The 20,601-nt window shown below is 44.0% G+C and overlaps 1 protein-coding gene across 1 annotated transcript in view; it reads left to right on the forward strand.

The window, feature by feature from the left end:
* The window catches only part of ptprdb (protein tyrosine phosphatase receptor type Db), a 170,138-nt gene that overhangs the window by 82,046 nt on the left and 67,491 nt on the right, over positions 1-20,601 (forward strand). The window contains exon 6 of the mRNA XM_072383343.1: positions 18,905-19,054. Within this exon, the coding sequence (XP_072239444.1) occupies positions 18,970-19,054 (85 nt within the window). The 5' untranslated portion in view covers positions 18,905-18,969. The remainder of the gene's footprint in view (positions 1-18,904; positions 19,055-20,601) is intronic.

Raw genomic sequence — 20,601 nt, forward strand, 5'->3', positions numbered from 1 at the left:
ATGGAGTCATTATATAAAACATGCCAACAGACAGCCAGTGCATGCATCACACTGCGCCCATCACTCAGCTTGTAAATATGTGCTATGAAATCATTTCCCTTCCTCGCTAATGTATCTCAAACCACCTACTCAGCAAGCAGCAGGTACTCCATTCCTGAGCGGCCCTTAGACACAGGAAGTGCCTTAGCAGGTTTCTCAATATCTCTATATTAAATTAGACCTGTCATTTAATACATCCCCTGGTGTAGAGATCGGCATCATATACCCTGCGCATCCTCTGAATCTCCCGGCGAAAGCAAAAACGACACCTCAACTGCCGGCCTCCCCTGTCCCTGTCTTAAGAAGCCTCTGTTATAGCTTTATTGAAAATAACAAGGTTGTCTTCTAGAGTTACAGATGGAGCTCTGCTTCTGTCTCGGCTTGAACATCAATACACTGAGGAGAGTTTTTCAATGGGCCTGTTTTTGAGCCTTTTTTTTGTTTTGTTTTGTTTTTTCCCTTTGATTCTTACCAAAGTACGACGCTTAAATGAGCACAATGAGGTGCTTTCCTGTGCCCTCCTCATATTTTATTCATGCAAATCACGAACAGATTGGATGTAAGAAGAGATGGAAGTATGCTGCAGACCTAAAGTAACGACGTTTTAGAGACGCGTGAAACTAATTCCTGTACATGTGCTCCAGTTCTTTGTGTTGCTGTTCCAACTCCCAAAACACCAAGTGTTTAATTAATATATTCAAGCAAATCCCCTACGTTAATGAGCCTGATAAGCAGCTTCTGGTCATCAAATAAGTTAATTATATGAATTTAATTGGCCCTCAGCTGTTGTCGCATTGTGTGTTTTCTTATAGGCTCTTGAGTCAGGTTCAGAAATCAGTCACAGCGGAGATTGATGATCTTTGTGCACGTCCATGTGTTTGTGTGCGTGTGTGTGTGCCGGCATCTGTGTCGTCTCCCTGTGCACAGACATCCAGACACAATACTGCAGTCTCAAAACTATGACACGCACACACACACACACACACTTTGTGCACAGAGTTAAAGGCGCTGAAACGCAGGATTATAACATAATCTGACATTTCTTGGCTGATATGCTGATTCGCCGATTAGAAACCAGTCTGCTATGCCAGCAGTGAGTGTGTGTGTGTCAAAAAGAGAGACATGACAGTGTGTGTGTGTGGTACAGGAGGGTGGGGCTAAGCGTTTGCATTCTGCTAGACCAACTTAAAAAAAGAATAATCATCTGTATGACTGTTGCAAAGCCACATCTTCCTTATTGGAATTCCATGAAAAGTCAACCTTTGTGTTGTAATAATCTCACATTCTCTATCATTCCCACACACACACACACACTCCGACAAGCAAGGCAGTTTGATGATAAGCCCAACAGAAGCTGCAAATATTCAGCTGAAGAAATTGGCTGCCTGGCGCACACACACACACACACGCGTGCGGTGATATTCTTTCTTCCTGTTGTGACGCGTGCTCATTGTGAGCAGCCCGGCTGTGCCTCTCTGCTCTCCTCGCAGACGATTTAGCTGCCTCTCGGCTGCGCTGGGTGGTTTGCCAGTGAAATGGTGGCGTTCATTGTGGAAGGCTGCTGGCTGCCATTGATTTGGCACAGCAGGTCTCAGAGGACACACACTGTTGCCCTGCCGGCAAGGCCCGGGGAAAGGGACTGAATATTGAGTGCGTGTGTGTGACATGTAAAGACAGAGGGGACTAGGAAGTGCGCTTATTGGAGTGTAAAGTGGTGTGATATGTGAGGACGGCTCTCTTAAATCCCATTCTGCAGCTTGTTTCCACTAACTGGGCTCCCAACCCCCCCTTTGTCAAAACTGCTGGAAGGTCCAGTGTGTTTTATTAGCTTTAATTCCTCTTCTAATGCTCTTATTAATAAAAAAAAGGGTGTCATCTTCTGGAATTTTCCATTTTTCACTGCCTATTCGACTCCTCAGACAGGCTTTGAAAAACAAACAAAGGGAAGCTGGCATCAGACTATAAATAATGCAGAAACACAGATTGGGGTCAAATGTTTTGAATTCCACGGCTCACACACGCACGCACACACACACACACACACACATCCGCCCAGATCTTCATGCGCACCGCACCGATTTACATTACACATTGTGTCTTTTTTTTATCTTACAGGCAAAATGTATTCCCAGGCGAGCCGTCACCGTGGTAATGAAGCGCACGTGCACTCTCATTGCACACTGTCAGATGTAGAGCCGAGCACACCTACTACTGAATGCACGTGCGCGCTGTTTACTGACTTGATGTCCCTTGATGATAGAGCGTGACTGACGAGTCTGTTCGGAACACATTTAGGTCTCGTTGCGCCCCCCCATGTCCCACCCACCCACCCATTTCTCTCCTTTTCAGAACTTCGACAAGGGCAACTCACCCATCCTCTCGTTCCACAGCTCCTATCCATCAGCACACTGCCGTAACCTGCCAGCGCTCCGTGACAAATTACTTTCCACACGCTGATGTATTGGCCCATCAGACTTTTGAGGAGGTGACAGATTAGATCATTATGTCCTTTTATGATTATACAAGCCCTGTTTTCTTTCCTTTTTTTTAGATGTTGGTGTTTATCCAGTGCGCGGTTGTGTTGGGTTACGTAAGAAGTGTTTTTCATTGTACCGTAGTGTGTTGTCAATAAAGGCTGAAAGGGAGAGGAGATGATTGTTTAGAAGAGGCGCCTTTAAAAGCGGCGTGTGAAAAGCACATAAAACGGCATTTCTTTTTGAGAATGGAAAAGCTACCGCTGGAAAACCCCCCTTTGAAAACTGACAATGGATGCTCTTTATGCTGGATACACTCGTGATTTCTCCTCTATTTTGAAGTGAATATCCTGAAATATGTGTCTGAAATCGGTGCGGTGTGAGCTTTTGATTCGTGGGGAGTACAAAAGAAATGCGTGGTGGCACTGGGCTTTGAAAGATCTTGATTAGTTCGGCGTTAGCGATGAAAGCTGCTTCCTTCATCATCGTGTTTGATTGTAAAATAGCAAAAGGCGTCACAATATTGACTGATGAGGCTAAGATCAAAGACTGTATGCAAGCTGCGGGTGTGAGTCTCTCCACCTGACATGCCTGTTTATTGATGTCAGCAATGCTGAGTCTCAAGCCACACTATATTTCTTTGTTTTGCTTCAAGGAGCCAGACTTTATTGCTTTATGATAGTGGCCTTGAGCTGTTTTGGAAGGTCTTCTTTTGACATTGGCTGCTTTTCTTACCTCATTTTCAGTTGTTTTTCTTTCATCGTGGCACTAAACACTGATCTATAAATCATTAAAGCTTAAAAAAAAGAACTAACTCAAGGGATGAACCAGTGTTTTTTTTTCTACACACTTTCTCTACAACTCAGCAAAGAACCAGTTTTGGATAGTTACTTTGGCCTGTTGCAAAGACACATCATTTGTTCAGATTTCATTAGTTGCATCTACGTACTCAATGTGTCGGGGGGGGTCACGTAGAGGACAAAAAGAAGAAGTGTCAGACCTGAAGCCTCATCAGAAATGGTCCCCATGGACGGGTGGCTGTCAAGAAGCCGTTCTTAAGGAGGGGAAACAGGGAAGACACGAGAGCTGGATTGAAAATCGGTGGCAACAGGTCCTGTGGAGTGATGAATCCTCCCCAGAGCCCAGACTTCAACATTATTAAAGCGGTGTGGGATCATCTTGACAAAAAAAAACGGGAACAAAAGGCAGCCAACATCCAAAGAAGAGTTTTGAGATGCCCTTCAAGAAGCCTGGAGAACTATTCCTGAAGACTACCTAAAGAAATGAAGGGAGCCGGCTGTGTTGAAGAATTGTGGAAGTGCAGAAGCTCTTTGGTTTTTTGTGGGGTTTTTTTGCTCTGTGCTGTATTTCCATTCATGTTTGCACATTTCAGTGAATTATCTGCTCTTATTTCTTTTCTTTTTTTTTCCTGGCAATACACCACGAAATAAAGGGTGTTTCAAGACTTTTGTAAAGAGCTGGTTACCTCAGCAGGTGCAGCATTCTTAAAATGCTTCTGTATTGCTAACATTTTCCTCTTTTCTAACAAGCCGTTGGCAGGGAAAATAACTGTCATCTGCAGATCGTAATGTTCTCAGCATTATGTAATGCAACTTCAGTGCATACCCCGTGAGCGCTTTTTTTCTCAAACTAACCCTCAATCAGTTCCACGAGTGAGGCACAGCTCAAGGCAGCAATAAAATTGCCATTTGACCTTCCGGTGAAATTGTTTATTAAGTGGAAATTATTTCCAGTGTTTGTGCCGCGCTGGTCTCATTCAGCCTCCTGTTTGTGCTTTCCTCCTGATCCCTGATTTCTAAAATCCCCTCCAATGGTGTGATGTCATGATTAATGACGTCAACGGGAGCATCAGTGACACAGAAATGAGGACATGCCTCAACAAACAGCAGCCTCTACACCTCAGTCATTATCAAGCGCGCGCGTGTGTGTGTGTGTGCGCCTGTGTGTGTGTGTGTGTGTGTCAGTGGGGAATTTGTTTGACAAACATGAAGATGTCAGATACTACTCGACATTTCTTTGTTGCTGTCTGTCTTCAACAGTATAGAAGTAGTTTTTGCGTTCTTGTTACAATCATCAAAGAACGCGGCTCTAATGTTTGCTAGTTTCACTGCACAGACTATCTGTGTGTGTGTCTGAGAGAGAGAGAAAAGCGTCCTTGTGTTATCTCCTTTCTCGCCTGTATCCTCTTCCTGGATGCTGCGAGCTCTGTGTTGCCATCATTAACCATTCAGTGTGTATGGCACCAGCTTCCATTCTCAGTCTGATTGCATAGTCTCGGCCCAGGGAGGGGTTTGCCACCATTATTCTTATCGAGACCATATCGAGATATTCTTATCGAGACAATGTGCTTGCACAGAATCACTTCTGTATGACTGGACTTTTCCTTATCTTGCAGTTTTCTCATACTCACATTCACAGCGGTATATATCGCCATCTGCCTCGATGGGGTGGAACTAAATACAGCTACTCCATTGCTTTGTCTAAGCGCGGGTGCTGTGCGAAACACTGTTGCTATCGAGCAACAATTTCCCTTCGCCGAACTTCAACCTCCCAGAGTACAGCTCAGCGTGGCTGCTTAGCATTAGCAACACTAAGATGGGCACTTTGCTAATCACCACGTTAGTACGTGTCATCGCTGTGGGGTAGAAATCCTGTCTGTCAGAAATTCAGCTTTTCAGGACATTAAAACAAACTTGGGTTCAACTAACAGTGAGGGTTTTTGACTTTGATCTTTAACGGCAGTAGTCCGTTCATAGCGAAGATTTGTCGTCCGCTTACAGGCTGCCTTGTTTGCTGTAGCTATGCATTCACCTTTATCTTTCCTTAAATAACATTGGCAGCAACATCTTGAAGATTAAGTGCTATGACCGGACAGCGGCCTTTTGTCCAATGACAACCTGTGCAGACACATCTGCAGTCAGACTCTTCTCGCAGTTATCATTTGTAGATTTTTCTATATTTAAGAGTACGTTGTGAGTCTTGCACAGCAACTTACACAAAACAAACAAGTGAATTTCCTAATTCCAAACTGTTAACACCATTATTTGCAAGTGGATGCGTAGGATACCAATTTATCTGCATGGCGAGCTCCATCGCTGCACTGGTGACGCGCTCTAAAATGGCCTCAGCCCTGAAAGTGCTTCTAGTGGCAGCACCACATTTCCATCGCTCTGGATGAGACATGATCTGTGATTGTATGCAGCATTGTGAGAGCTGCAAAGGCACCGAATCCCAATTTTAAAGGCGCAGCCAAACTGAGCCACTTCAGACGAACAGTATTTTTAAACCACCACCAAATATGGTCTGGATCCAGTTCAGTAAAATCAGATTTCTTCTGTTTTATTGAAGCTCACGCTTCTAAAATCAGTCAGAATACAGTGTGGGTATGCCAAGAAACAAACTGGAACAGGCTGCCTGCACTCCATCTCACTCCCTTGATTTGTCTTCCTCCTCATAGTCTTAATAAGTTTGCGTTAACACACATAGATCCATGAGGTACAACTGGAGCTAGCAGAGACAGCTGGAGCATTGATGGTACCCAGCAGAATTTTTTATGGCAAGTCTTCGCACACTTTTCCCTTTTTCTTCTGCCACACACTCACTGCAGGTCCTTCCTCCCTCGATGACATCATCGCGTTTTGGTTCCGTCAGCGACTGCAAGCCTCGGAAAGGCTGAGGCGCTCGGGTGTGTGACTTGATGAACCCTGACAACCGAGGACCATTTGGGAGCCCTGTAACCACGGCAACTCCCATCACAACTTTCTGGGTGGTTGGTCGAGGGGGCCAGTCAGCACCGGTGTTCGTCGCATCCATTTTTAATAGCCAGTGTACTTAGTCGCTCTTCCTGGATCTGTCTCCGGGCAGTCCCATCTCCAAGAAGGAGAGGTTCACATGCTGGAAAAAGCCCCCATTACATATTTATCGTCCCCAGTCTTAATTATTGAGTCAGAGTGGATAACAGTTCTCTCTCTTCTGTCTCTCGCTTTAACTTGCGAGGATAAGACCTTCTCCTTCGCCCTCCTGTTTTTTCCCAGCATTTTTCAGACTTATATGCTTCCAAACTGCATCTTTTTTTGGATTGTGTGTCACTACGACCCAAAACAAACCCAAATCTTGTGTAACTATTTTTCTGTGCTTCCCAGCACATACAGACATCTTTTCTACACTCAGCTGTACCTCTTGAACTGAGAACCCCCCCCCTCTCCGTCCTTCAAACTGGCAGCAACATTTGTAAGATGTAATCAAGTTTCAGGCGCATGATTCCCTCCTAATTGCAGTAGTTATAGCCGACTATTGATTTGACAGGACCCTCCAGTATGCTGCCTTGCACAACAAGAAACCATCTCAAAATCCATGCATGCCGCTTGCATCTGGGCATTTCCCTGCATGTTATTCTGAGTTATAGTCATGTAGACCACTACTCTGCTCGCCAAAATCAATTTGAGGGAAGAGGTTTTGTAACCCCATCCTTCTCATTCAGCCATTGTAAGAGGACATTGGAGAAGATTGATCAAAAAATGTATTTTTGGATTCAGTTGTCCATCGCCTCCTCTTTGACCTTCAAGGGGGTTCTTCTTAATGACGCCGTTGACTTGTCAAACTCTGTCTGTGTCCAGCTCTGTGGTGCCTGTTTTTTGAAATGCTAGTCGATTTCAAACCCCTCTCTCAGGGTTAGAAAATGTTGTATCTGAAGAGATCAAAAAGGAAAAATGATGATAAGCTTTCATTCGTACATGCAATAACCTTGAGGGAAGCTTTGCTTTATCTAGTCAGCAGCCACTCTAGTCCTCTTTGAAGAGCAGAGCGTTCCAGTCGGGAGGCCTTCTCAAACCTTGTGGTGGACCATGGAATTCAGTGAATGCATGCAACAGGGTTCACAAACTGCTCCATAGGTTTTGTGCCACCTCCTGCTCATCCTCCTCCACTGTGAGAGGAATGCAGGAGGCTCGCTCAGTTATTGTGGAGCCCTGCAGGCGTGTGAGTGGCTGTTTCTGTGGACGGTGGCAAGTTGGAGTGAGAGTTAAGCATTCATCGCAGCCTTGAGAGTGTGGAAGGTAAAGGATTGCGCTATGTGATGCACCTTTTCAACATCCAGTTCAGTACATAACAGAAGGGCGTTTGGTGGACGGGATATAGCTGGAGTGCAGTGTGAATAAAAGGCAGTTATTGAAGTTAGCCCACTTCTGGTTCAGAGGAAATCTATATTTTATTTGACGTTAGAGCTGCTCAGTGGCTGTGAATTATTGCTGCTGCACTCCACCTGCTTGTGGAGGTCAGCCAGCCTGCTGGATCAGTAGAACTGTGCGTGTGTGTTGTGTTTATGCGCCCGTGTATGTTTGTGCATGTGTCAGCACACATGTTCTTCCTGATGTGTCCCCAGCCCTGCTATCTTTCTGTGGAGCGTGTTGCAGGGCTGCAGGAGTCGTACTGTAACCATGATGCAGGCTCATCCACCCATAGATCCTTTCTCCGCGTCCATCCATCCATACACTAAAACACATTACAGAGATGACTGCCTCCGATGTGCCACTTTACCCCCGACACTAAAGGCTCTTTACTGTAAAGTGTATGTTGCTGGAGGTAGTTTTGTGTCCACAATGACATACGAAGGAATGTGAGCAGTGTGAAAGGAGTAGATAAATAGCCCTAATTCCAAATATGGGGACACACACACACACTTATATATATGTATATATATATATATATGTGTGTGTGTGTGTGCATGTGTGTATTTATCGGATTTAACATTGCAAACGTTTTCATTCGGTCCCTTTCGAAATGTGAAAGCTACCGGATGGTCCGTGCCCTCTTTACTCTGGAGGATGTGACATCCATGATTTGACTTCAGTCCATTTTAAATCGCCTCCGGCCCAGAGAAAAGGCGGCAGTGTTTCTCCATCATGCGTGACGGAGCTTCAACCCGCATCTGTGGGTGGCACAGTGAACTGTGCTCGTAGACGATGAGTTCCAGAAGTGTTCCTGAGCCCATGCTGTGATTTCCATGACATCCAGTATTGATCTTTGGCTGTGTCCCTTGCTCTCTGAGGTGTCTCCACATTCTCAGAATCTTTTGATGAGATTATGTGCTGTAGATGATGGAATATTCAAAGTCTTGAGGAACATTATTCTGAAATTGCTCCAAAATTTGTAGACCCTTTTTTTTTTTGTCTCTCCTAACCTCAGAGAGACTCTGCCCCAGTAAGGTGCTTTTCATGCCCAATCACATTACTCACCTATTGCCACCTTGTCCCTCCAGCTGCTTCTTTTTGGGACCACTTGCTTCCCAGCCTTTTGTTGCCCCTGTCCCAACTTTCTTGGCACACGTTGCTGCTTTCAAATTCAAGCTGAACTCAATATTTATTCATGAAATAGTGAAACGCTGCACTTAAAACATCTGAAATGTTTTCTGTTTTGTTGCGGATACAATTTTGGTTTATGAGATTTGCAACTCATTCCATTCCGTTTCTGTTTACATTTTAAACTTCCGACTTTCTTTGGAATCAGGCTTGTACTCCAAAAGTAAATATGCAATTTTCTGAATTTTAATACAGTAACAAACTATCATTTTCTATGTAAACATTTGCAGGGTTCCTTCCAAGTAGTCCGACTTAATCATATTTATTAGCCCAAAAGACAAATAGAGGAGACTGTTGGCAGTTCACGGTTTCCGCTTCTGTTCGGACGGAAGGCCTGTGAAACTGTTACCGAGCAGCTGCCAATTCTTTGAACTGAGTAATCTATTCAGCTCTACTTATTTGCTTAGCATAATTTGATGTAAACCAGATTTTTCCTTTCAGGACATGTCTCAGCATGTTTCAGATGTGATACTCCTACCTAAAATTAGCTCTCATCAGAGCTCCAGTTGCACAGGGACAGATGTAACATCGCTTCACTGAAGTAACCACATTACCTCACTCTCTTCCTCTTTCCATCTCTTTCCCTCCATTCACCCTTCCCTCCTTACCGCACCATTCAGATCGCTCTCTTTTAACCTTCTTGCCTCCCAGCCGATGCTCATCTCTCACATTCCTCTCACTTCCTCCATCCCTCGCCCTGCAGTCCTGCTGCCGTCCTTTACAGCCCTCTCACTAATGCGCCGCTCAATTAGCCTTCGATGAGGTTTTCACTGAAGGCGATGTAAATAGGTAATTACATGTTGTCACCCCTTCCCCAACCTCTTGATAATCCACTCAACTTCACTCATCTGTGTTTAGCCCTCTCTCCCTCTTGCACACTCAATATCAAGAATGGCTGCCAATGTTGGTCCAATGGAGTCCAAGCGTGGGCCCATTAGTCCCAGCTGGCTTAAGTCTTCCGTTGCCCGCATTGAGCGGTTTGCTTTGTGCACAGTCAGTTTTTCCCTGTTTTTTCAGACATGATGATGTCAAAGCTGGCAGGGATTTGTAGTTTTTGACTGAATGACAGTCAGAGAAAGTAGGCCCCGTGCCTCTGCACTCTAATGGCTGTTTAGGAGATCAAATGGCCTGCCTGAAGGTAACCACCCATAGGCTGTCTGCGAAGCAGTTGGAGTGCACAGAGGCCTAAGGAGGGGAACGCATTATTTATCAGCTTTACAGCCCCTGAAATAAATTGATGTAAATGTTGTCGTCTTTGAGTAGTTCTCATCGGTTACGCCAACAATAACGTTGGTTACTGTGATATGTAAGCATCTGTTCAACATTATCCATCCAGGCAGGCTCACAAATTTTTGCCATTGTCAAGGTCTGCCTATTAATCAGCGACGGAGGGAGTGTGGGCTTGCGTCTTTCGTGTTTTAAGAACTGGCTGCGCTCTCACGAGGACCAGACTTCTGTTTTTTTCTGGAGGTGCAAACTGAAAAGCTTTCAGTGGCACAACAAGGTAATAGAACAGAGATGAAGGAGTATGAAGTCTGCAAACTGAACTCTGGAATGAAATTGTTTTCTTAATAGGGGGGGTAATTTGCCACAGTATATGAAATCTGTGGAGTCTTTATTTTTTCAGTAGGGAAAAAAATAAGGATACCTGATTGACGTTCCAGGCCTCCTTTTTTATAGCGATATTGATGACACCAGCTCACACAAGCAGAAGAATGAGAAAGCACAGTAGAGAAATTACTGTTTGTTTTGGCCGTTGGGAATAGAGGAAAGATGGCAAAACAAGGTGAGAGAAGAGGTTGGGTTGATGAGAGGGTAGAGGAGGAAGAAAAGGGGGAGGGAGCCAAGTGAGGATATATAAGGTAAAGTATAAATGAAAGACGGGAGGGAAAGAGGGGAAGTGATAAGTTGAGTACAGCAGGACAGCCCAAATCCTCATCTCAATCAATCACATTTTCTCTTCCTCTCCTCTGTTTCTTTTATTGATTTCTTGTTTCTACCTGTGTCCTGAAAGCCGCCTCAAATGACTTTGCAGAGTTTTTGGGCCTCCATCTTCCAGCGAAGAAAAAAACCCTGCTATTAGCTCATTTGTTTTCTTGGTTGTAAGGGAGCGCTGGCTGTAGCAGCCCCTTTTTACGCTCCCTTTCATTTCTCTTAATGTTATAAAGTAGCGCCTGAATAGATGATGTTCAGTGGCCTTGGAAGAACTATTTAAAAAGTGAGACAAAGATTTTACTTTCGCCTTTATGGAGTGAATTACATGGGCTTTAAAGTCATTTCTTTTCTTGTAAGTAAATGCACCAAAAAAAACACTATAAAAATACTCCCTATGAATGTCTTTATGAGTCCTCCGGTTGTTTTCTCAGTCATTTGATCGATTGTTTGGTTTGGTAGGGTTCGGCAGGCGGTCACTTTGAGCTCTGAGCTTCATCCTAAAAACCCTAACCCTAAAAAAGTATCCTAGAACACGGCATTGTGCGGTGTTTATTTACTGAAAATGGATCATTCGATTTTGTTTGGAAATTCGCCAAAGTTGTGGAGAGAAACATGCGGTATTGTCCTTGAATTATAAAGTATCAAAACGGCTTTTCAAAGTAAGGGGACATTGGAAGTGAAGAGGCGGACCACGACTGCTATCGGTAAAATAGATCCAGCTTTTTGTTCGGTTTGAGAATAAGTTTCACACCGTTACTATGACTCTTCTTATGAGGCTGTGATTGAATTTTTCATTTACAGTTTTTTTTTTTAAGTGTCCTTATCAGTGAAGCAAGCTTCACATAATTGAGAGTCTTCCTGAGTGCCTCTGATCTGAATCTGTAAGTTGAGGGTGTTTTTTTTTGGGAGTTGAAAGAAATACTTTGGATTGATGAGGTTCAGCCACGATTAAGCAGTTTATACCTACGGTCCTTGCACAGATGTTTGAGTTTCATGTATGTCGGTAGACCTCTGCATTCTCTCTGTTAATCTTAGTCGAAACAATAATTCCGCTCAACTGGGACTTAACTAAACCTCTCATGTGCACATCTGGTGAAATCCAATAGAAAAGCAAACCCAGCTTGCTTGATTGAAAGGCAGCATAGAAGAAGAGAATTTTGACCCCTGAGATCTTCTTTGGATTCAAATGAACAGATTAACAGATGGAGGTCGTGTGGTGGGGTTTTGTTTGTATTTCACTTTGGTTTGGTGAGCCATGGCCTCCTGATGCAGGCAGCTGGTTCTTCTGTTTATCAGCTGTGCCACCGACCTTGTTTGGTCAAGTTTATACTTATGGCACATTTTGTAAACGGATAAAAGCAACAAGTGCGGATCATAAAACAATCCTGCGAAACATCTTAAATTGAAACGTAAGATGTTCAAGTTTTACCCATGATGTACAACTTGGAGCCCGAAAGCCGAAAGTAAGAAAAGATGTTGTTTCAGTCTGCTTTTTAAAGCAAGACACGACTGTAGCAGACAAGAGTTCTTGTTCCAGACAACAGGACCCTGAAGGCACTGTGAGCTGATTTAGAATTTATTCTCAGTATGCTGAGCAGACCTTTACCTGATGATATTAAGGGTCTATCTGGAGTGTGTTTAGTGAGCATTTCAGCTACGTAGGACGGAGCCGAGCCATTCATAGCCTCAAAAACAATAAGAAGGGCAGTGAACGGAGTGATATATTCACACATTTTAATTTTAGTTAATACCCTGGCTGCATCATTCTGCATAAGCTGAAAAAAATGCATTAATCAAATCATGAGCCATTTTTTCAGAATCAGATTATAACTTGACATTAGATACGTTCCTTCTCACATGATAAAAAGCTTCCTTACACTGTCATGAGACAGGTTGGTTTTAACCTACTGATGATGTGTTGTTGCAATATTAATCCTTACGATTGAAAGCTAATTTCTGAGAGTTAAGTTCAGAGTCCAAAGTCAAACCAAACTTTTTTGACACGCATACAGGGTTTAACCAAGAGAGAAATCAGCAGTGAGCAAGTCTGATTTTCTTCGGGGCCTATTTGTAGAATCTCTGATTTGTCCTCATTCAGCTGAAGGAAATTTAAGGACACTGAACATCTGAGATGAGTAATGTATTGGATTAGATCATTCACAGGTTTAAGGTAGAAGTGGCAGGAAGAGATAAGAGAAACTTAAGATATTTTTTCATCTAACGATGGTACAGTGGGAGCGTATACAAATTCAACTGTAGAGGCCCAAGAATTGACCTCTGAGGAACTCCATTTGCAACGCTAACTTTATGGGATTCAAAGTTACCTCCAGAAACCGAGAGGGTTTGCCCAGTAAGTTCTGAAAGAAAATACTGTGAAGAACCCTCCCTCTAAGGGCTGAACAGCTTGTTCTTTCTATGTTTTCCTTATTTCTCTGTTTAAACGCAGGGGAAAATTTCCAAGTGGGCTCAGTTCTCCTCAAAACCAAAAGATGTTAGATATGAACATATAGACCAATTACTCTGAAGGTAAAACAGTGGATGTTGTCCGAACGTGTGTGCATCTCTCCATGAACAAAATACCAGTGCTCTGGAACTAAAAAGAATAGTAGCACACTCACATAAACTGAGTACACTGTATGTGCATAGAGAGACAAGTATTAGCTCTTGAATGTTAGCGTTAGTTGAGTCACCCTGTGCAGAGGGAATTAAAATCTCTGTCACAGCGTCTTCCCCACAGACACTGCAGCTGCGATTTATACCTTTTAAAGATCAACATTTTTCTTGAAAAACAGGCTCATGGGTTACTCGTGGAGTTTGTTTGAGTGTGTTCATGTACCGTGGCGGGAGATGACAGATAACTGGTAATCAGCTTGTGGATGAGTTTATGTGGACACACACGCTCAGTAGTAATATACATCAGACAAACACTCAAGCCAGTTTCCATTTCTGTTCTTTCTTTTCCTGTGCTGTAATGCACTGATACATATCGCTGCATTTTATTTTATTTTGCCCACAGCATGCGAGTTCTGATTGACAAGGGTTGCATCTTGAACTTCTTGAAAGCTGTGGGATCAGTTTGAGTTGTTAAATAATCAAACGTTGGAGATGTAGAGAAGAGGCTGGGACCGGAGGGATGTGTTTCCTTTACGGTTTGAGTTTCTCACATTTGTTCAATCAGGTGCGGTCGCCAAGTGTTGCACGCAGGATGCGCCGGTTATTTATGAGCTCGCTCCCTGTCTAAACAGCAGAGCTTAAGACTTAACCCTTCCTAAGACTATCCACATGCGGCCTCGTCACAGTGTGGAAGTTTGGGGAAAACTTGACCAGAATTCACCTCTGTCCACAGCAGATGAGCGAGGGCACAAGCCTTTCTTTGTCCCACTTAGCTTGTCTTGTTTTTCGGGCGGCTGCATGATGCAACCAACTCAAAATTGTCCCTCCACTGACGCATCTGTCAGTCTGCCACTGTTTTTCGACAGGCCAAACAGAATAAGTTAATTAGTGTGTCTAATTGCATTCGGTGGTTCAGCTTTTGGAATATCAAATCAAATTAGGATTCTCACTGTTCTTTTCCATGGCACACCGTTTGCCTTAAGCTATGCTTTTTAGGATCTGCCTTTTGTCTCTGTCTCTATCTTTTTCAACGTCCCTTGCAGCTGTACTACGCCTTTGCTTTGTAGTCGTCCCTCGTCTCGCTCATCATCCACCCACACTGTCTTTCTTTTCCATTTTTGGATCTCGGTGTTGCTTTTAAATTGCCTTTCCCTCACGTTGGCTTCCTCGTCTTTCAACTCCGCGGCCCCGTCTCGCAGCGGATTGCGTTCTCATTTACTCGGAAGTATTGCTCTAAATGATATGGAATAACTTTTCGGCACAGATAGGACAATGTAAATCTGCATTTTTTTGTTTTCTTTATATATATGTAACGATGCAACCTCCACTTTAAACTTGTTATCACACTTTTTCTCATGTGCCCCACTGTCTGCCCTGCAAAGAAGCCTCAGCCTGTCTTTGTTCTGTCAGAAGCTGTCCATGAGATAAGTGTAACCGATATCCGCAGGCCCGGGCAGACAGACGGTGTATAATTGAGTGATAGGCCCTAATGTAAGCGAATGGCTTAGGACCGACTGTGATCCACAGTAGCAGCAGAAGCTGAGGCGCAGAGGGACGCTTTCTGTTAGCCTCTCAGTAATACCAGCAACAACAGCCACCCAGATTACAATCTGGTGACTACCTGGCTGTGTTTTGTGTGAGCGAGTGTGCATGTGCGGCTCAGGTTATCGTCCTTTTTGCCATTCTTGTCTGTTTTACCACTCTGCTTTCACTTGTTCTCCCTCCACACACCTTTTTCTCATCTCTCCCTGTGTGTTTTTATCTGCCCTCCATCTACACCCGCCTCCCTCCAAACACACACACACACAGAGCTCCCCTAACCCCCACGAGTTATCTCAGCCCTTTAATTAACGTGGCATGCTGTGAAGTGAGATACTAAATAATGCAGGCTTTTCCAGTGACACTAAATCAGCTGGAGTGATTAGTGGCCACACAAATGCACACAGACAAAGACTAATTCAAACACACACACACCTAAATTATCCCTTTCTGTATCGGTTATCTATGGCACTTTTAGCTAATCAATCTGTTACTAACTAACTAATTTTTAGTAAAAAAAAAAAAAACAAGGGCAAAGTGGTGAATATGGTGTGAGAGACTTGGATTGATGAAAATGGTGAAATATACCAATCAGCTTTCAAATTGAACCCCGTGACCCGTTGGGGGTCTGGTATGGGACACGCTTTGGTGTTTGGCATTGAAACGATCGGCTTGCTCTCGCATGATCCGTGGATTCTTCATCAAATGGGATCTGGGGAGTTTGTAGACCAACTTGGCACACCAAAGTCTTTGTCATGTTTTTTGTCAATGTCTTGCTGAGTCACCTGGGAGTACTGCTGCCGTGGGGTTTAGGGGGGGCAGTGTGTTTAATTAACATCCACATGAGTTCAGGTTCTAAGATTTCCCTGTGGATTAGCACCACTTTAGATTTCATTCCTTCCATGTGTGTTTTTTGTATTCTCAGCAAATGCTGACAAATGTCAAAATCTAATGAACAACAAGGCTATCATACAGAGAAATAAAAACTACAAACACAGAATGTAGCCAGGGCCCAGTTAGGTGGCTGCAGGAAGTCTGGCAACACTGACAGCCTCCAAACGTTTCTCCTGCTGGTATTTTCTGCCACTTTGCCTTCTCTGCGTGTTCTCGCTCTTTGAATGTTGCAGGAATCATTCGTGCAAGGTGCCATTTCAGCACTTTAAGCACCTTTTCAGTGGGCCTCAGATCAGGACTCGTCACTGGCCAGTCTGAAACGGGCCATCTTTTCCTTTTCAGCCATTCTTTTGTGCTGCTGGACTTGTGCTTGAGCTCATTAAGAGACCAAGACTTTCAAACTTAGTTTTCTTACACCGGCTAACTTGTCTGACTGTTAAATATCTTGGAATTCTGATTAGATTAGTTAATTTATACATTCAGTGCCTCAGCTGCAAGAGGAAGCAGAGCAGCTCTACAGCATGACAGACCCTCACCATGTTTTTATTAAAGGCTTTTTTTTTCCTTCTTAATTTTGGCCACTATAAACAAATCAATATGCTCCAGTCTCAAAGAGCTCTGCTTCAGTTTCCTCTGTCCATGGAACTTTATCCCAGAGTGAGGAATGGCTACTTTGTTTAATCCATGCTGAAGCCAGAATACATCAGGAAGGTGCTCCCCAGTGATGAACTGCTGTTGAGTGTCTCAGGCAGCTCAAACCCAGGGGAGACAGGTGGAAGAGGAGGAACCGTCGAAGAAGGATAAGCCTCTGCACAGCTTGTACCATCGACAGATTGAGGTAGTGCCTGATATCGAGAAGTCCTATCAGTGGCTGGAAAAGGCCGCTCTGAAAAACAGCACAGAGGCACTAATCGTGGCAGCTCAAGAACAGGCCTTGAGCACAAGGGAAATAGAGACTGAGGTCTACCACATCAGACAGGACCCCAGGCACAGGCTGTGCAAAGAGGCCGATGAGACACTCCAGCACATAGTAGCAGGAAGTAAGATGCAGGCACGTACAGCAGTATGCATGGAGCGCTGTAACCAAGTGCTGGGAGTAGTGTTCAGGAACATCTGTGCCAAATATGGGTTGAAAATCCCAAAGGTAGTGGAGAATGACGGCGCTAAGGATGTCCAGATCCAGGCTGATAAACAGGTGATGGCTAACCAACCGGACATTGTGGTGGTCGACAAAATACAGAAGAAAACAGCAGTGATAGATTTTTCATTTTTGATACTTTGGTAGAGGAACTAATTAAAATTCTTCAACAAAAAAAAGTGCCAACAGTTGTGTTTCGTTATGTTTTTCTACAATTTTATTTTACTGCGTACAAAACTTTTTCTTGCTTTTGTTTTTCTCCATCTACTGTTAAATATTTGATAATATTCCAAATGATGTGCTCACAATTCAAGCCAACCATTCTAAACAGAACTGTGAATAGAGTGCTTTCTCTTTTGTAGCCGCTAAACTCAAAGAGTCCTGAATATTACGCCAGTCCGTACAGTATTGATGAGTTTCTCTATCGACTGTCGTCGTGTAAATCAGTGCAGAGGACTTAATTTGTGCAGGGAGAGATCTAGGTTATCCCCAAGCAATTGTTTTGGACCAAACCAAGTGGAAAATCCAGTGTGGGTTTAGCTGTTTGTTGCCTTGGCTGCAGGGATGCTAAGAGCACTGGGTTCCAGTGTTCTTCCACCCCACCCCTCTCGTCTTTTTTTAATCAGATGGCTTGTTCAGGAGTGGAGGGGATTAGGACTGCTGCTGCTGCTGCTGATGATGATGAATCTGTTCAGTTTTGGAGAGCACACAAACACATGCATGCACGCATGGATGTGTACATGGGAAAAGTTTGGTACAGGCACATGCAGCAGGTGTTAATATACACACGAATGCACATGTGAAGGCATCAATGTATGCATCAGTTAGTCCATGTACAGAACGAGCGTGCGCTCCTCTGTCTTTGCTCACTTTCAGTGTTTCATTCAACACTGTCAGAGTCTGGTCAGCAGCAATGATCTGCCATGTCACATTATGTCATGCCATTTGAGTTGCGACATGTCTGACACACAAGCTGACGCCTCTTCTGCTTTGATGGCGTAACACCCGCACCAAGTGCCGCCGATGGCAGGCCGACACATAGAGAGTAAAATTAGCAAAAGATGCCAGATGGAAATGAGACAGAGGGATGCTTAAGAGAGGGAAGGAGGATATGACAGAGAAGAAAGTAGAGTTTAAGGGGGGGAAAAAAGATGTAAGAATTTGAGGAAACTAAGAACTGCACGAAAATGCTGTAGTGAAAGTGTGGGACCGTGGAAAGAGACAGAGTCGAGAGAAGGAAGTGAGCTAAGGATGAAAGGATAGAGACACTGAGCTGTATGTTGATCCAACACTTTGTGCAACATAGCCAGCAGATAACACCAGTCAGTCTCCACCCATTTTAATCTCCCCACCATCCATCAATCCCTCGCTCTATCCTTCCACCCCTCCATCTTAAAGCCATCCACTCCTTTTCATCAGTCTAAAATCATGCTGTTTTGACGCGTATTTGGAAGAAATCCGATAGTGAAGTACAGCCTGCTTTGTAGATTGTGTAACCAGCGAAAAAACTGAAGCAGAAAAAAAATTGAGGCCATTGCTCACTTGGGAGATAAAAAAACGAACTTCAGAGACTGATGTTTTATTGCTAAATATTTGCCATAAGTTGAAATTCATCAGCTACTTAGCAAGCACACAGACACACGCACATGGACACACACACCTCCGGCAATGAGTGTGTGGTCCTAATGAAGCGGGAAGAAAAGAAGCAGCTGCAGAAGTGAAGTGTGAGGCCTTGAGGGAACTCACACACTTCAAGTCTTCGTTTGTGTGCGCGTGTGTGTGCGCGTGTGTGTGTGTGTGTGTGGGCTCTTGCAGACTATATGATATCTGAAACTCTCTTAATTTGGACTTTCTCTAATTAGTGATTTTTCTTTTTCCCGGTCTCCTCTCCTCAGGTTGTGAAGGCTTGTTTCTATCATCCTGTTGTACAGTGAGGCAGTGAGCTCACGGTGGATACAGCATGCATGTGTCGACCTATCCCATGATGCACTCTGCCAGCCCAGGCCTGCTTCTCCTCAGCTTCCTGTTCCTAGCTGATGCTGACTGTGAGTACTTTCACATGGTCCTTTATGCATTTTCTCACACCTACACAGACAGGGACTCTCACACACACACATGCAGACACCTACTCAATACAGCAGTACACAAGGGTTTTAGGGACAACTTCCAAATTCAGTTTGGAACACAGCCTCAAACCGTCAGCCAGGGTCATAAACGGTTATCTTCAGCCACAAGAGGAACAAGAAGTCATGCAACAGATGCTGAAGCCTCAATAGAGGCCCGACCTCCACTTTGTTTAGTCGGTCTGGGATTACATGAAGAGAACGAAGTAATGGAGACGGGCTGAAATTCTCAAAATGTAACAGTTCCTGCAAGATGCTTGGAGCAACTCACCTGCCAAGGGCCTAAAACAACTTGGAAGTGTTCCTAGAGTGAGAGGATAGTCTCATCAAACACTGGCTTGATCTGGTTTGTGCTGTTTACTGCACTCTATATGACTTTTAGACATACTTCTGCAGCTTGAAAGTTTTGCATTGTACCACACACAGTTTATGCATAAAGACAAACTGCTGAATAAAACATTTGCACCACGTATCTTTTGAATGCACATATTGTTTGCACTTACGTAAACACACACAGAGGGTTGAAATGACCTGGTTTTGTCTTACAAAGCACTCCACTGCAGATATCACATCCCTTCTGTATGACTGCGATTGTGTGTGTGTGTGTGTCTATCTGCATATGTGAGTGTGTGCTTGGTAGCAGTTTTGATATGAGGCCAGCTGTTTTTGTCCATCCCAGTATTACTTGGCATGGATAGACAGGACACATATGGCAAATCAGATAATTTTCCTACTGCTTGTGTGATTGTGTTAATACCGTGTGTGTGTGTGTGTGTGTGTGATCCCCAGTCCTCATCCACAGCATGTCTCAAGTAAGATATTGGTTATGAGTCATGGTTTTAATCATAGCTGTGGTTTTAATTTCTTTAGTAAGCGCAGCGGTCTGTCGACTGCCTCCTCAGCTGATCAGCTGGACGAAAAAAGATCAGATTTCCTCTGTGCTCAGTGTCTTGTCTTCAAATTGCTTATTATGCGCAGCTAACAGTTCATCTGCTGAAAGCGGGGGTGGGGTGGGTTTAGACCCTCTCCATATCCATGCAAACACAGTGCCAGTTGAACCCAACCCACTGAGTAAGGGTGTTAAAACCTTTGGCTGGTGCTTTAGGTCTTTTCATTTCTTACACTTTCCAAGATAACTGGCTGGTTCAGAGACGCTCTTTGTCCATCTCAGATTTGTTTACAGCATAACTCGCCGTGGTCGTGTACTCTGGGAAGAAGAGGAACCCCCCCCCCATTGTGACACAGAAAATCCAGAGCTAAACTTGACGTGACCGTGCTGAGCACCAAAACCTGCGTCACAGCACAGCACCTTGAGAACAAAAGGAACAAAATACAAAAGTGGGAGCAAGAAACCTGACTAAATATCTTGACTAGAGGTTCAGGGATTACTCAGCAAGGATCAAAGACAACAGGGGTGTCAGATCAGCTGACTCCCTGTTACCTTGTCGTTTGGATTGTAGGTTCTAGGC

This window comes from Leuresthes tenuis, unplaced genomic scaffold, assembly GCF_036924035.1.
Source record: "Leuresthes tenuis unplaced genomic scaffold, fLeuTen1.0.hap1 SCAF_4, whole genome shotgun sequence".
NCBI classification, from domain to species: domain Eukaryota; kingdom Metazoa; phylum Chordata; class Actinopteri; order Atheriniformes; family Atherinopsidae; genus Leuresthes; species Leuresthes tenuis.